Genomic DNA, 17,622 nt, shown 5'->3' on the forward strand with positions numbered 1-17,622 from the left:
AGATCACAAGAAAACCATTATTTCATGTGTTAAGCAAGGAGCATGTGTTTTGCTGAAGACTTTCCCTTCTCTCCTGATCCCAATTCTGACTTGGAACTTGGACTTTTGGAAGAACTTTGATGCCACACAGTCACTAAGAGGGATGTAAGAACAATTTCGAGTTGTGTTCCGAAGAGTGCTCCCCGCCGAAAGTGGGAGGGCCGCAGCGAAGCGAGCGCCGATCGCGCTGCAGGTCGCCCCCAGGGAACGGGCACAGAGACGGGGACAGTCCTCGCCGAATGATCCCGGAGGCTGGGCGGGACGGCCTGGGCGGGGACGGCGGGCACAGGGAGGGCGCAGGGCTGCGGGGAGAGGGGAGGAACCCCAGCAGCGTCCCCCGTCTGGCGGACCCTGCCGCGGCCGTGCCCCCCGCGCCCCGGTGGGCCGCCCCGCGGGGCAGCGCGGCTCCCCCGCCCAGCGCAGCGCGGAGCGGCGGCGCCCCCGCCCGGGCCGCCCCGGAACGGCGCTGCGCGCTCGGGGCCGCCCCTCCGCCCCGCCGCGGTCCCCCCGCGCTGCCCCGCGTCCCTCCGCGCCTGTCCCGCTGCGGCCGGAGCGGGGACACCGGGCGGTGCGGGGGACCGATGGCGGGGGACCGCGGGGCTCGCTCCCGGCGGGAGCCGGCGCCGCGCACGTAGGCGCGGGGAGGGGGGCGGATGACGGGCGGGCAAGGGGCGGCCCTTTCCCCGCCGCGCCCCGGCGCTCGCCATTGGCGAGGGCGGCCGTGACGCGGCGCGGCCGCTGCCTCTTAGTGCGGGAGGCGGAGGCAGGGCCCGGCAGAGCCGCGCCGAACCCGGCTGCGTAGCGCTGCATCCCACGGCTGAGGGAGCGCCGAGGGCAGCGCCGCATCCCTCCCGCCCGCCGCGGAGGAGCCGGGGCACCCCGCGGGCAGCAGCGCCCCCGGCGCGGGCGGGAGGAGCGCGGAGGAGCAGCAGCAGGCACGGCGGCGGCCGCGGGGACCGGAGCAAAGTTGGTGCGAGCGCCGGCGGGGCCGCCCGGGAGCGGGACTGCAGGGAGCCGCCGCCTCGGCTCGGCCCGGCCGCCGCGGATGTGCCCCCGGCGGGCCGGGAAGGACGGAGCGGAGCACTGGCAGCGGGGATCGGGCGGCTGGCTGCGCTTCACCCTCGCCGGGCTGCTGCACTCGGAGGATTTGTGGATTGACTCTTGCTCCTGACCCACCGCCTCTGCCGGATTCCTGGGGTTTTGTTGCTGGATTTTGGATTTTTTTTTTGGTTTTTCCTTTTTTTTTTTTTTTTTATTTTTTTTCTCCCCGTTCCTTGGGGAAGGAACTGCCTGCCGGCCCCGCTCGGGCTCCCCTCTGCAGTCGTGGCAGTGCCGTGGAGGCTGGGACCCCCCCACAAGCCAAGGTGAGCGCTGGCAGTGATCCGACACAGCATCACCCCTTTCCCCCCGGAAAGGTGCGTCGGGCCGGTAACCAAAGAGCGGGCACACACTCCAAAAAAACCAAAGGCCACCCTGCATCTAGAAGCGTACAAAATATCCTGATAGTGGGACTCGCATTTGGGATCTGTTAGTTCTCTTGCTCATGCCACTGCCCCCTGGTTGCCTCAATGGCAGGATCATGAAGTGTTTGACTTTTTTTCTTCTGCTTCCAGAGACCTTAAAGAAGTCCAAAAAGAGTGTGAGGTCAAACGGCAAGGTGCCAGGATGCTATGAGATAGTGCCCCTGTCCCTGAAGAAGAAGATGGCTGCAGAACTTTACCCTGCCAGCACCAACACTAACATTGCAAACAGCAACGCCGCCGCCGCCGCCACCGCTGCCAACAGCAAGAAGAACGCCCTGCAGCTCCAGCAGAGCGCCCAGCCGCCCCCGCCGCCCCAGCTCCAAAACCTCAACAACAACAACTTGGAGAGCGCCAACTGGCAATCCTTCCATCCCACGCTGCGGGAGAGGTAAGGGCCAGGCCCGCCGGACCCTCCCCGGGCGGGCGGGAGAGAGAGAGAGGCGCCCGCCCGCCCTGTGCACCTGCGCCCCGGCCAGGCGAGAGCGCAGGGCTGGGCTGGAGCCGCGGGGGCCGCCGGCGGGAGGCTGGGGCACCGGGCGAGGGGCAGCCCGCGGCTAACGCGGCTTCTCCCCCCTCCCCTGCTTGCAGGAACGCGCTGATGTTCAATAACGAACTCATGGCTGACGTTCACTTCATCGTGGGCCCGCCAGGGGCATCCAAGAAAGTTCCTGCCCATAAGGTTTGTGCAGATAATTTTTGGCTTTTTAATGCTGCTGTGCAGGTCGCCTTTTCCCCCTGCCGTACAACTAGGTTCCACTTTTTTTTTTTTCCTAATTATAGCTCTTGTCTAATCCCAGAAGTAATTCGCATATACACTGCAATTAAAGGGAGCAGTCTAAGGCAGTGTTCTGCTTCCACTGCAGCTTGTAACTTTCGCTAAATGTAGCTTTTAGGAAAGCCTGAACGCTCAGCTGTTTCTGATCCATGTTACTGAGGCTTCTCTCTCTTTATTTTCCAGTATGTTTTGGCAGTTGGTAGCTCTGTCTTCTATGCTATGTTTTATGGCGATCTCGCAGAGGTCAAATCTGAAATCCATATACCAGATGTGGAACCTGCAGCCTTTCTAATCCTATTAAAGTAAGTGGCCACTACAAGTCTGCTAATTACATGGACAGAATCAAAGTAGCTTATAAAATATACATCTCCTAATTGACATTGTGCAATATGCACTTATTGCTGTTTACTTAATGTGCTGACAAATATTGAATGTCAGATTCACTGCCAGCAAAGACGAATATAGATTATTTTCATGGCCTACTTTTTTTTTCCTGAGAAGCTAATTTTTTTTTTCACCCCTCCGTCTAGATACATGTATAGTGATGAAATAGACCTGGAAGCTGACACAGTTCTGGCTACACTCTATGCTGCCAAGAAGTACATCGTGCCGGCCCTAGCAAAGGCTTGCGTCAATTTTTTGGAGACCAGCTTAGAAGCGAAGAACGCTTGTGTCCTGCTGTCTCAGAGCAGGCTCTTCGAGGAGCCAGAGCTGACGCAGCGCTGCTGGGAAGTGATTGATGCTCAGGCAGAAATGGCACTGAAGTCAGAGGGCTTCTGTGAGATAGATCAACAAACACTAGAGATCATTGTAACCCGGGAAGCACTCAACACCAAGGAAGTGGTAGTTTTCGAGGCTGTTCTCAACTGGGCAGAGGCTGAATGCAAAAGGCAAGGGCTGCCGGTGACGCCACGCAACAAGAGGAATGTATTAGGGAAAGCTTTGTACTTGGTGCGGATTCCAACCATGACTTTGGAAGAGTTTGCCAACGGAGCTGCCCAGTCCGACATCCTCACCCTTGAGGAGACGCACAACATATTCCTATGGTACACAGCCGCGAATAAACCCAAATTAGAGTTCCCCCTGACGAAAAGAAAAGGACTCGTGCCTCAGCGCTGCCACCGGTTTCAGTCGTCTGCGTATCGCAGCAATCAGTGGAGGTACCGGGGCCGGTGTGACAGTATTCAGTTTGCCGTGGACAAACGGATATTTATAGCGGGACTGGGATTGTATGGGTCAAGCTGTGGCAAAGCTGAATACAGCGTCAAAATCGAACTGAAGCGCTTAGGCGTTGTCCTTGCTCAAAACCTGACAAAGTTTACCTCCGACGGCTCCAGTAACACCTTCTCGGTGTGGTTTGAACACCCCGTGCAGGTTGAGCAGGACACGTTTTACAATGTAAGTGCTATTCTCGATGGGAACGAACTCAGTTACTTTGGACAAGAGGGAATGACTGAAGTGCAGTGCGGGAAAGTGACGTTCCAGTTCCAGTGCTCCTCGGACAGTACTAATGGGACCGGAGTACAAGGAGGACAAATACCTGAGCTCATTTTCTATGCATGATGCATTTCACCTTGATTGTATTCCAGTGCTGCAATGATGCACATTAAGGGATTTTTCGGTTTTACTACGAACTCTGCAGCAGTATGGAATGTTATGCTACTTACCTATCTGCTACATCAGGCTATACAAATAAGTGAAGGAATGCTCTTGAATTTAATCTTATTTTATTTATTCATAAGCTATTTGACTTAATTATTAAGACTGCAACATGCAGAAAAATGTTAAATTTTGCACGTACTGTGCATTTATTTTGTATATAGATAACTAACTTGCAGACTGCAGCTGACTCAAACAGAATATTCTAAACTAGAGCAGTTTACGAATCTGTGAAATATAAAACATTTTTACTTGCCCTAAATCCTGTGTACTTGATCTTTGCTGACCTTATGGCTCGTGTGTGTTAATTCATGTACAGCTAACAGGGGCGATGACACCATAGTCTGGTCCCTGTGTGCATCCACATCCAGCAAATAGGAATGTTCTCTCTCCTGGTAACTGAAACTATTCCATCAGCAGCCTTTATTTTCCCTTCATGAGAAAAGGAGCTGACATTTGAGGAAGCCCAGGGTTTTTTGTGTGTTGCCCAAGCTGAAGATAGACAAACCATCAGTATAATCAAAGCTGATCAAAATGATCCTGTGGTTATATTTGAAAATTCCTAATGCCCCTTCACATGCAGCATCTCTGTTATCCTCCAGCCTGTCCCCCCAAACAGCAACACTGCCACTTGCACCTGTCAAACTATACCCTCCCTTGAATGGCCAGAGTCAAGACACACAGATGAAGTTAATTAATTCAGTGACAGGGCTGTATTACTGGCAGACACGATCTGAATTTACATCCCATCTTTATACAGAGCAGCAGGCATTAGAAAAATACTTGCAAGATGGTGTTTAGGTTCACTTAAGATTACTAATTAGAAATAAGCCACCTTAAAAAAAAAAAAAAAGCTGTTGGATCTTTCCTCCTGCTCTTTTTTGGAAAACACAGTCTCAGGCATTATCAGCAATCATTCTATGCTGGTACTTTCCTCAGAAAGTGATAAAAGTTTTTTCTCAAAGGTCTCATGATGATAGCTGAGCCAATTAGAAATATTTACTGGATTTTGTAAATCTTAGGATGGGCTTGGAAGAGAACAGCAGTCTAAACCAGTATTTTTTCCATGTGTAACAAGTACCTCTACATCTAACAAGTTTGCCTTTTCCCAAGCTGCATTAATTTTCACCTTGAAACTAAGCTGCAATGCAAATCCTGCCTGTTTTCTCTCTATAAAAAAAGGACCAAAAAAAGTAACGAAAAGTAAGAAGGGAAGTGGATTACTGAGAAGAAGACCTCTGCAGCAGAGCCGCTGTGGCGACGCTCCGTGTGCAAGCTGCTGCTCCCCTTGCTGCAGAGGCAGCAGCCCTGTGCCAGCCCAGAACAGCTCAAGGGGTGTGCCCGTGTTGTCCTTCTGCAACACAGCCATCTGATTCTCTTGGTACAGATGAAAGAGAGTGGGAGTGAGAGTGGGTAAAGATGCAGGCAGATAATTCCTACACAGAGGTGGGTAACAGTCACAAGATCTCAGTATAAATGCACTCTTTTAACTGGAATTGGCACAAATTCCCTTGGCTTAAACCCACAACCTAGAGAATGGCTTCTATAGCCTTTTGACAGGTTAAACCCCACCTTTCCATCACAGTTACAATTTCAGTGTTGACTTGTTAGAAGTTATTCACATGTTTGGAAAAAGTTGCTCACTTTCCATCAAGCCAATTGTATTTCAAGCACTGAGCAGCTCAGCTACAGGTGATGGACAGATAGTAAATTTGGCAAATACTTATCAAATGTTGCATCTGTGGAATTGAAGCGTGACAGGCCTGCAGGAGCTTGCTGACACACACAAATTTGTTACACATCAGTCCATTGTCTTAGTATAGCCCAAATTACTCTTGGAAAAAGCAACAAAACTATTTGCAAAAGAAAACAGCATCTAGTTCCAAAAAAGCTCTTCCATAAAGGAGAACAGGCTCTTATAGTCAGAAATGCTCCTCAGCCTGGACTGATTCCAGCTTCACTGTAAAGTTTCTACTTGAGTATTAACATACAATACTGTGCATATATACATACATACATACATACATATTTCTTTTCAAGTAACCATAGGAATAAAATACTCAAATAGTCAAATCATTAAAAAAATACCTATGGCTGGAGCATTTATGCAGAGTTCTCTGGCCAACACAAGGAAGGTTTTTCCCAGCACATAGACATTCACCTATTAAAAGACAAAAAAAGCATTATGTAGATCATAAACCACAAATGTTTTTAATAGAACATTTATATGGAAAGGAGAAAACCCCAACTTTCAAAATCTTAACCTGCTTAAAAAAATTCAAGTTATATAAGCAATATTCATATGTACAGGATAATACTCAGTGCCTGTCAAAATCTGCACAAATTAGCATTGTAAATCAAAGCATAAGTTTATATTGAAAAAATTATAAAAAGTTGTTCATCATGCTCTTCAGTGGGCTCAGTGCTGCTCTGTAGTACAGTTTTTCAGTTGTCACATTACATCATAAGGCATTAAGTAGACTTAAATGTAATATCAGTATATATAAAGTGTCATTTATCTTGCACCATTACAAAACCTGAACAAATACAAGTCAGTGCAAATTTCGGTTCTGCATGATCATCTGTAATGGCGTAATTAAGTATTGCACAAGCACACACCAAACTTTTCACCAAATCAAGGAGTGGTGCTGCATGCCCCAAGGGTTATTTGTCATATCTTGCTGTTTGGACATTGCCTCAGATTGCATGAAAAACATTATGAACAAAACAAAAAACAACACAAAAAAATAATCAGAAAAGCCCTAAACCACACCAAACCTGCTCAGGCACCAGGGACAGAGCTCTGCTCCCATCCCCTCCTTCACTGCTGCACCCAGGAGGATGTAAATTGAGGGTAGGAGTTACTCTTCATGCTCTGATTTGCAATTTATAGCACAGACAGCCATATTTGTGTTTTACAAGTCTGAGGAAGTTTTCTTTCTCTATCTTAAGATGTGTTTTTGTGGTCAGCAAGAAAGGCAGGATATACTCCAGTTCCCAATCAATCTCAAACATTCCCACGGAGCTCCGTGAACACCTTGCTTCCCCCAAGGCATATGTAAAGGTCAAGGTTAGTATAAAAAACTCCATCCTCCTACACTCCAAGCAAGTAGGTTTGGGGTTTGTTTTGAACAATGGAATATACTCAGTTGCTTTTATGGAACAAAACTGCCCCTCTCTTCCCTGTGCCTGGATAGTGAAGTGTATACTTAGCAGTCAATTACACAACTGAGTGATGATTATGGCACAAGCCTATGGAATTAAAAAACTACTGCTCTTTCCATTTCATCAAAGAGCTTTGCCATCATAAGGTTAAAAGCAGGCTTTCCTCCCAAGTGTATAGATGGTTCTACCAACCTAGCTAAAATATAAGTACCTCAAAAACAACCAAACCCCCAAACAACTGACATATTTTCACCTAGCCCTTCAAAATGTTTATGTGAAAATGTTCTTAAAGTGTATTTTTCTCAAATATATTTAAAAAATCAGAAATTAGAACTTCAAAGATATCCTCAGAATGATCACATATCCTGAAAGTGACTGTGCAATCAATTATACATGAGATGATGGTAATTCATTCCATATTTAGTGAGAAATGAGTGTATTTCATGCTGTGTCTGACCAATGGCTGGACTGGCCTACAAGATGCAAAAATACAGCCTTAAATTTTACTGCCCTTTTTCTTCCTGAAATAGTAGACAACATAGAAGCACTAGTCTAGAGGAAGGAAAAGAGCAAAATATACCCTCTGAATGAGAAGTCTATTTTCTAGGATATAAGTTACCAAATTTTATACAGAAAAAAATACACACCTACAGAATCTGGCAATTGATACTGGAGCCTGAGAGTGTGTGACTTTCCATGAGCCACTGAGACAGAACAGATATCACTAAAGCAAAATGTCTGCAGCATTTCAGCTTGCTTTAGATTCACTGCAAGCTCAAAAAGGACTGTTTTGACCTTTTGTCTAAAAAATATTAACATAAAGAATGAGTGTTTGGCTGTAATTTCAGCCTTCTAAGCTGGCGGACCAAGTTACTATAAATCTTGAGCCTCATCACTTAGATCTTGTTCTGCAAGGACAATTTCACTGCACAAATCAATAAAGTTACTTCAGTGGAGCCAAGTACATATGATGTTTCCATTAGAGGCTTCACAAACTCAACTAGTTCTCTCATATTAGTCTAGGGGTAAAAACAACATAAAATTCTAATCCAAACAAGTATTTTTTCCTTCTAGCCTTTTTCCTTGCCACTTGATGTTTGTCCCCATCAAACCACATCACTCTCTAAAACTCCTCCCAAGCAAACTTTCCATAAACTCAATAATAAAGAGCAAATAAATATGAAGAGGCATAAAGAAGCATGGATTTTTTTTTCTAGTGAAGTTCTAACAATCAAAGTGATTTCCAAATTAAATCTAAAGCAAAGACAAATGAATAATAAATGTGCTCAATTACTATTTACTCTTCTTTCCTTGGACTAACTAAAAGTCTCCTGATCTATGGTTTATTTGAGAAGTAATGCACTTAAATCTAACCTGCTCTTCCACTTCACCCACGTCATCAGTGTTTTATGACATCAAGGTGCAGGCAATGTATTTGCACAAAATAATAAATTAAAATAGAAATGGTAAATGAGGGAATTTCTTTCTTTTGCTCACAAGCCCATTTCTTTGTAGTTTCTGGTTACTACCTGTTTAGAAAGAAAGCAAAATATACAGTACAGTCCATGTTCTGTATTGTTTTCCTCATGAAGCTCACATATTTTTAATGCCAGGGTCACAAAAAGAATCAGGAATACTTAATTGCTTCCAGTTTTTCTGGCAAATCAGTAGGAAAAATGACTTCAGGCCCTCTCAAACAATATGCTTCTCAACTCTGAATATTAACAGATACTCACAGGTTCTGGGGCACTTCTCATAAATGAAAAATTAAAGATGGCATAAAGTTCACTCAGAAATCTGTAATGCCATTGAACTCCTGAAACATGACATTTAAGGCCTCCTGGGTTTAGTGGAAGGTGGCCCTTTCACTAAAATTTTATTCCTCTATCACTGATTTCAGCTATTACTCACATGCACACACAAATCCCATGATGGAGGAGATATGATATAAAATAGTCATTTAGAGAGGTCTTCCTTTACTCTCATCATTTGGTTTTTCTGCACTCCATTAAGCTTATAAAATTAGGAGAATTAATTTAGAGGCCTACTTTAATTTCTAGTTCTTTCTTCATTAAGAACTTCTTATAAAAATTCATATACTCCAATCCATCAAAAGCTTAACGTTCCAAATTTAGAATCATATGACATTTGCATTTATAAAACCTAATTTTATATGAGTTCTTAGAATGGTGAATAAACAAAAATGCCCTTCTAAAAGGATGTCTCTGGCTTAAACTTGAATTGGTGCAGCTTTAAAGCTTACCACATCAACTTCAGCCTCTTTTCCCCTTAATTTAAAAGGATCATACTGAAAAACAGTATTTCTCCAAACTCTCCCCAATCAAAACTGTTGAAGTGAGACAATTGCTTTATATACTTTCATAAGACTTGTGCTCTTTTTTTTCAGATTTTCAGCATATATTAAAATTTCCTAAACTTGATGCAATCACTAGGTTTAGGCATCAACATCTAATGCAAAAGAGGGGTGTCAACCTCTCGTAGAGGGGAGATTTTAAAATATTTGCATACCCTGATAGTTTTTACCATATTCTCTTACATTCAACTCATATTTAACAGAGTAAGTTCACAAGCATGTGGACCCATCACAGATTTTTTTTAAATTTAAAAAAAGGCAAAACAAAAAAACAAGTAGCTTCTTTAGCAGGAAGATATTTTTCAGACAAAGTACGTGCTCATCAAGGCACTGCAAAAACCTCTCTTTACAGGAGACCTTAAGATTCTCTAAGATGTTGTCCTTTACCAATAGTTAATTTCTGCTCTCATTATCAAACACATTATGTTAATTAAAAGGGGCATTTAGTGAAGGAATGGCTTCCAATTATTCAGTTACACCTTCACAACAAGATCCTTCTACTTGTTATGCTCTTTGCCCTTCACAGTATTTTTTGGAGACAGTCTTTTCATTTCACATCTGTCAGTCATCAGACACTGATTTCAAAGGGACATTTCCAGAGAGACTCTTATCCTTTCATCATCTCCTCTTGCTTTCACATCATGCCTGATCTGTTCACAAATACCAATATACTTCCACTTTCAGAAATAACAACACCTCATTTCCAGTAACACAGGAATTCATCAGTCTAACACCTCCCAGAATTTTAAACTCTCCTGGGGAAACAGAGACTCTCCCATTCATACAGTTACCAGGTTACCAGGTCACGTTAACTTCTGGAGAGTAGCAAAAAATAAAGCTGCTACCATTGAATGGAAGTTTCTGTTGGACTGTAAGTTATAAAACAATAACCCTTCTACAAGCAATTTCCAAAAAGGCTTTTCAAGACCATAGTGTGGCATTCTGGCAGAGTACAACAAATGGTGACAGTGGTTAAGATATTCCTCTGGAAAGACAAAGAGCGGCCAGTTGGAACGCGATGAGAATTCACACTGTGAAACATCCATGGCTGCTTGCCTAAATAATTAAGCAAGCATGAAAAGCAAATGAGTTTTTAAGGAGAGTGTCTGTTGCTGGGGAAAGAGGCACCTGTGGTTATTTGATTCATTATTAACATTTCTAGTGTAGTAATGCCTGAAGGTCCCAAACAGGTTGTTTAAATTAACTCAATCAACAGCAATTTGCATAGGGGCAATAAAGGCAAATACAGTCAACATGTTAATAACTTTAAATGAACAAAGGTATCAAAAACTGAAGCAAACCAGTGCAGTCTTTAAAAGAATACTCTAGTTTACTTTTCTCTATGCAATAAACTGAAACATCCTAATTTTTTTGATCCATACTGCATTTAGAGCAAATATCCACAAAAATACAAACAAGTACCAAACTCAGCTTGTCAGGCTGCCATTCAAAAGAGACACAAATCAAAACTTTTAGCAGCTTCCCTCTCATACTGGGCTTTAAAACACTGCCGTCAGTCAGGGAGTCTCCTTCTGCTAATCACATCCATGGCAGTCCTGGAGTTCTTCCTCCAATACCACAGCAGTACAATAAGCCATTATCAAACCATCTATGAAAGAAAGCCAAAGAGCAATAATTTGCAATAATCATAGAGGAGTCAAGGAGGTCAGTGCTACCTTTAGATTAAATAAATGAAAACAAGTGTTCAAAAGTGATTCACAATAAAAATCCTTCTAGACAAGCAAGTACTAGACAAACTGCAGATGAAGAAATAGGGGTGAGACTTGTATTCTGAAGTGGAAGAGAGACCAAGCAAGTACTAGTTACTGATTTTCACTTCTTGGGCATCCTCTTCCCTTACCTAGAACCACAGTGTAGATCAGGTGGGAATGGATCTCATGAAGTCTCAGCCCAACCTCCTGCTCCAAGCAGGCTCAGCCACAAGAAGAGACCAGGTTGCTCTGGATCTTGAGAGCCTTGATGGATAAAAACTTCAAAACTGCTCTAAATGACCTGTTTCCACACTTGGCTGTCCTCACAGTGAAAAACCTTTTCTTGATACCAAGTAGAGACATCCCCTTTTAATTAATTACATCCATTGCTGGTAATTTTCCTGCTGCACACTCTTATAAAGAGCCTGGCTCTTTAGATGGCTGAGATCTCTTCAGTGAACACCAGCCTTGTTTAACAGCAGGACACACCACAAGGCATGCTAAAAATTATATTCTACTAGGCTGAAGCTGGGGATCAGAGCACTGCCAAACCCTTCCCAAAAGCCTTTTACAACCCCATTGCAAAGACCATGACACTGGAGATGACAAGAGACTAAAAAAACCCCAGCCATTTCTGAGGATGTGAAAGGCAGCCTTTCACCACACTGAGATGAAACTTCAGCCAAATAGTTCTCCAGGTGCAAGGAATGGGATGCTTGGAAAGATGGGAGAAAACCTGAACTGTTCAGAACTTGGCCAAGGCTAGACAGGCTTTGCAGCTCTCCTAAACAAGCCAGGCCTGTTGCTTAGATTGGACTAACAAAAAAGCAAACAAAAGGCCTGATTGCAGACCTCTCTAAGGACTATATTTGCAAGTAAAATGCAGGATCTGAAAATATAAGCAAGTACTTTCCCTGTCCTTCCAACTCAATCAACAAGCAGCACGACTGCTCGGCACAAGGAAGGCGCCTGATTTGTAACAGTGCTCTGGACATTTTCAGATCATTTCAGATCCTGCTTTGAAGTCCAAATGTATCAGAGGCATTCTGGATCCAACAACACTTTCAACAGGAGATTTCCAAGATGTAAGATGTATTTTACATGAAGATAAAACACCAAGGAAATTGCGTTTCCAATTAAAAAAAAAAAAAGACTTTTTGTCTTTTCCCAAAATGGCAGCAATTTTGAAGCTCCAAAAATTCTTATGAAAATGCACCAGTTCCCCAGAGGAACAAGACAAACTCCCACATCTCAGTCAGCAGCATAAGAGGAAAACTGATACGACTTTTTAAACAGACTGCCATTAACAGTAAAAACTAGTCTCCTCTATTGCTAAGTTTTAGCAGCACAATACTATCCTAAAAGCACATTACACTGTAGAGGACAGCTTTTTTTTTTTTTTTATATTTTAAGTCCCAAAGGAATTCAAGAAAGACAGGAAGAGGGGTTGTACTACAAGTACAAACCACGGCCTAGGAGGGCATTCTTAGGATTTCCTCTACCACTTTTTTTCTAAAGAGCAGCAAGAGAAAAAGAATATAATGTATGTCATTAAACAAATACTGAGTTACAGGTAACAGCAGATTCAGGACTTGGTCAAATGGTGGGCATGGTGGTGGTTGATGGCTGGACCTGGTGATCTTGGAGGTCTTTTGATTCTATGATTCTATGATTATTTCACCCTCAAATGCACTGAAGCCTCTTTCAGGGTGCTCAGTAATTCAGTCAGTGGCCTCCATGGAGACAATCTGTAAGGATGCTTCATGTGGTGACTTTCTGACAAAATTCCTGCAGCCAGATGACAAAGAGCCCTGCAGGTCCCTCACCTCCCACTGCAACTGAGCTGCATCAGGAACATTCTGAAGAAAAATCTCAACATTCACTATTAGTTTCTAAGCCAGGATGGTGCAGCTCAGCAGTAGCTCATTTTTTAGACTTCAGATGTGATTTTTTTTGTGATATAAAATCAACACCTTTCTCATCTCCCCAAGAAAAACAGTTACTTGGACCACCACTATGACAAATCTTGAACAGATGAGTATGAACAAATTAAGTACTTTGGAAATTAATTTGCTGTCATCACTACTACTGCTGCTCTCAACTCTTCTTCCTTAAGAACATTTATATCCCAACTTCAGTGTGGGAGAGTAGTCCTTGAAAAAAAGAGGCAGTTCAAAGTAAAATAGTATCATCTAATGAACTATTTTTAACAAACTAATTCTTTTTTAGGTTTTGTGAGCAAAGACTTATGCAAAGCAGAATGTACTGAAATTTACTGCCTGGGCCATAAATGTTTTGCTACCAAGGTGGCTTGGGTGGTTTTTTTTGGTTGTGTTTTTTTTTTTTTTTTGGCTCAGTTTATAGTTGTGGTTTTCTGTGTGGTTTGTGGTTTTGTTTGTGGGGGTTTGTTTGTTTGATATTTTTTTTAACAGACTTGGCGAGGAGGAAAAAACCATCAAGCTAGAACCTGAAAAACTCATTGATGTATTCTTAAACAGGACTTTCTGGATAGGTAGAGTTAACAATAACATTCAACATTCCTGTTTGCTCAGATTCACCTTAAAGAAGCCATAAAGCAGAGCTCATCAGAAGACAGTTAAATGCAAATGAAGATACTGAAATCTTGGATTTTTCTCTTTCAGGGGTTGATTATTTCCCTACTACTCATACATTTCTGTTTCTCTCATCTCCTCAGTTACCTCTCTTTAACCTTTTGGTCCCCCATAAGTCCCATCTCAGAATCTTTTCTGGCTGGAATGCACAGAGGGGAGAAGACAAATCAATCTCTCTTGTCTGTTTCTGCTGACAATACATTTTTCTTTTTCTTCTTACAGATACAATACCTCTTCTTCTAGTTCACATTGTGACTGTTCTTCATATTACTGTGATCATTCTATTTCAAAACCATCACCATGAAAAATTACCTGTGTTTAGAAGGAAAACAAACCTTCCATTCTACACATGTACTGTTTGGTCGTGAGCAATCAAAATAATTCAATCAGAGTTTAGAAAAGAGAAGAAAGTTACTAAATTTCAGAATTAAAGATGCATTTGATTATTGCTATTCCAGCAGATTGCTTCAAGCAATAAATAGTCTTCAGAGGGATGCCATTTACCAAGACAGCTGGGAGGACAAAAATAGATGCAAGTAACCTACTCGCATTGTATGTAAAACAGTTGTAACAGAGAGAATGAGGGTAGGACAACATATGTCAGTAGAGCTCTCTATTTCTATTTCCATTTCTATTTCCAGACAGAGCAAGTTCGTATTTCTCTCAAAATACATTTTATAAAACACAGTTCTGAAGTGCACAAATACATTTATGCAGCATTACCTACCAAAAAGGTTATTTCTGTCGTCAACAACTGTTGTTTTAAAAATATGCAGCATCTGACGCTGTGCCACTGCAGTGACTCTGAAACCTGCTGAAAGGATCATACCAACCTCCTTCTACATTGTTTGCGGCATTAAAAGCAAAAGAATTTTCTGACATTTAATATTACTGGAAAATTACTCAGATTTCCAAGCCCAGTGATTTTCCACTCAGATTTTTTAGAGAAAAACTAAAACATCTTAAACTTTAACAATTAAAAGAAAAGTCAAAATAAAACTGGGTACAATACCTGAAGAAGGTCACTGAGGTCAAGTAACATGTCTGTGAAAGAAGTCAAGGAACATACATGCTTCTTGAATGTGACAGTATTTCTTAATTTCATTTCATTAGCCAGCCAAAGTGAGGGAAGAAATAAACCCAGGTTAACTGTTAAAGAAACTAAATATGGGTTAGATCAATTCAGCACTTATGCTAACAGCCAACATGCAATTAATTGTTCAGCTGCCTAAAACAGCCTGCCAGCACCTGCTGAATTTACTGCTCAAGTTGACAGTAACAGAATGACCACAGTAGTGAGATGGTCTCAAAGAACAAGCCAACAACTTGTGTGACCTACAACACTCACCATATCCTGCAGCCCAAGAAAGACCCAGGGGTGTGGGGATCCTCTGCTCTGCTCAGACTCCAGCCCACTGCTGGGATCCCAGCACAGGAAGGACACTGAACTGCTGGACAGAGTTCGGGGGAGGCCACCAAGATGACCAGAGGGATGGAGCAGCTCTGCCATGAGGAAAGGCTGAGATAATTTGGATTATTCAACCTGGAAAAGAGAAGGCTTTGGGATGACCCAATTGCTGCCTTCTGGTACCTGAAAGGAGCCTGAAGAAAGATGGAGAAGAGCTTGTAGTGACAGGACAAGGGGGAATGGCTTCAAACTGAGAGTAGAGTTAGATTGGATATTGGGAAGGAATTTGTTAGTGTGAGGGTGCTGAGGCCCTGGCACAGGTTACCCAGAGAAGCTGTGGATGCTCCATCCCTAGATGTGTTCAAGGCCAGGCTGGATGGGGCTTGGAGCAACCTGGACTCATGGAAGATGTCTCTGTATGAGGCAGGGACTGGAACTAGATGGCCTTTAAGGTCACTTCCAACTCAGGCCATTCTATTATTCTATGATAACTAAAAACAGTAATAGCATTAAGAACACTCTCATTACACTTTAGAATATAAAGTATCATCAGTCTCCTATGCCAGCTTAGGAGCCCAGAAACACAGATGGAAGAGCAAACCAAGAAAACTAAAATAAGTTTCTTTTGCTCTCTTCTATGAGGTCAAAGAGCTGGGAAGGGAAAGCTGCTTTGGCTGCTCCCTTCTCCAGCCAAGCAAATCCAGTGTTTGCATTCAGTTTTTACTCCCTTCATGATATCCTGTGCTGCTGCAAAATATTAGGTCACCATCTACTCATTATGGGCACACTTGGAAAACATAATAGTTAAAAACAAGCCAAACCACTACAAGTTTCCATTAGATTTAACTGAAAGCAAGCACACTTATGGCTACATTGTCTAAACATTGTCCAAAACAGAGGAGGAAAAAATAAAAGAAAGCACCATGAAGCCCAAGGTGCAAAGGTAGCCCTTTTCCTGCTGTTAATGAGCCCATGCTGGATATCCTATCAGCTACTCAGGTGTGGCTCACATGTTGTAAAAGGGTTTTATCATTAAAAGGAGTGTCAAGGTAAAGTGTGAGAGAAGGGGAGAGAGTGAAGCACGCAAAGAAAACATGTATGCAGGGCTGTGTGTGAGGTTTTGCACGCAGCAATGTGCTAAGAAATCCAGCACTAAATAAAATGCAGGGACACCAGTGTAGCTTGGTGCATGTTGTGGTAACATAAGTATTAGTGAATGTTCTTCAAGTAATCCAGGGTAATACAGTGCACATTTCTCCTAAACATTATCAGCTGAGGAAGGAGAGTAATTCAGATAACGTAATCAGTTTATACATAAACATTTTCCTTGCTAAGAACTTTTATCCTTGAGCATTTCTACCCTTAGTTTGCATTCGAAATCGTATGAATGTACTCCAAATTTGTTACAAAATTTAATACATTATGTTAATATTATTTGGTGGAAATTAATTTCCACATTAAAAACCACAGCAATGCTGGGTAGTTAATTAGCTGAAAATTCAGTATGGCTGTGAAAAAAAAATCAGAAATCCATTATAGGTAGTATTATGCAAGACATTACAGTAATCTGAAATTTTAACACAGTAAGGAAACTGCTAACAAAAACCATCTGTAAAATACACAGTTTAGAAATCTACACAGAGCAATGCTGAATTCAGTGCAAATTTTTTGTAAAAGTGAAAAAAGAGAAAATGGAAAGACGTTAGCAATGCAATTGCCAAGGAACCATAATAATTGTCAGCTCATCAAACAGATCTAGGAAGAAATCACTATGCCAATCTTGTGCTCAAGAAATATTCTAAGTCTGAAAATGTTCCCAGCTCATTATTGACTTGAAGTGCCTGATTTTTCTGTGCCCACCCTGAGATACTGGCCCCAATGAGACAAAGCAAAATTATCACTCATATCTGATAGATCTCACCACAATTTAGGAGGAAAAAAACCCCTGAAACACCAAAAGAAATGGATCTCATAGGTTATTGAGGCATCTCATAGGTTATTGAGGCACCAAAGTGAATAACTGAGTGGTCCTAGAGCCTGGCTGCTGTCACTGGAGACAGGAGTTGGAAGGAGCATCAGTGCCAAATGCTAATTCAGATTTTAGGTGAGTCAGAGAGGTGCTTCTCTAACCCAGGCATTTCAGTTACAGTCATGAAATCTGCATACCAGAGTATTCTTCAATCTCCTCAAACTGCTGAAGACACTTAGGTGGAAAATCTAAACTTACTAATACATTACAAATGCTTAGGCTTTATTACTGCAATGAAAACAAACCCACCTTTTTATGCATTTATAATGACACAAGATCAGAGCTAAGGATTGGGAAATTCATAAGCAACTCTGAATCAATTTAGA

The 17,622-nt window shown here is 42.7% G+C and overlaps 2 protein-coding genes across 4 annotated transcripts in view; one reads left to right on the forward strand and one right to left on the reverse strand.

Moving 5' to 3' along the window:
- The window catches only part of BRF1 (BRF1 RNA polymerase III transcription initiation factor subunit), a 172,935-nt gene that overhangs the window by 88,812 nt on the left and 66,501 nt on the right, over positions 1-17,622 (reverse strand). The window contains exons 4-5 of the mRNA XM_030949982.1: positions 14,872-14,903; positions 6,085-6,157 (exon numbers count right to left, since the gene is read on the reverse strand). Of these exons, the coding sequence (XP_030805842.1) occupies positions 6,085-6,157; positions 14,872-14,903 (105 nt within the window). The remainder of the gene's footprint in view (positions 1-6,084; positions 6,158-14,871; positions 14,904-17,622) is intronic.
- BTBD6 (BTB domain containing 6) lies at positions 800-4,258 on the forward strand. Of its 3 annotated transcripts, XM_030949984.1 has the most exons (5): positions 800-1,403; positions 1,653-1,950; positions 2,151-2,241; positions 2,521-2,639; positions 2,868-4,258. In XM_030949984.1, exons 2-5 carry the CDS (start codon positions 1,742-1,744, stop codon positions 3,898-3,900), a joined length of 1,452 nt encoding a protein of 483 aa, XP_030805844.1. In that variant the 5' UTR covers positions 800-1,403; positions 1,653-1,741; the 3' UTR covers positions 3,901-4,258. The 3 variants fall into 3 exon arrangements, with proteins under 3 accessions (XP_030805844.1, XP_030805843.1, XP_030805845.1); XM_030949983.1 differs by having other exon boundaries at positions 800-1,950; XM_030949985.1 differs by lacking the exons at positions 800-1,403; positions 2,151-2,241 and having other exon boundaries at positions 1,789-1,950.

This window comes from Camarhynchus parvulus, chromosome 5 (assembly GCF_901933205.1).
Source record: "Camarhynchus parvulus chromosome 5, STF_HiC, whole genome shotgun sequence".
NCBI lineage: Eukaryota > Metazoa > Chordata > Aves > Passeriformes > Thraupidae > Camarhynchus > Camarhynchus parvulus.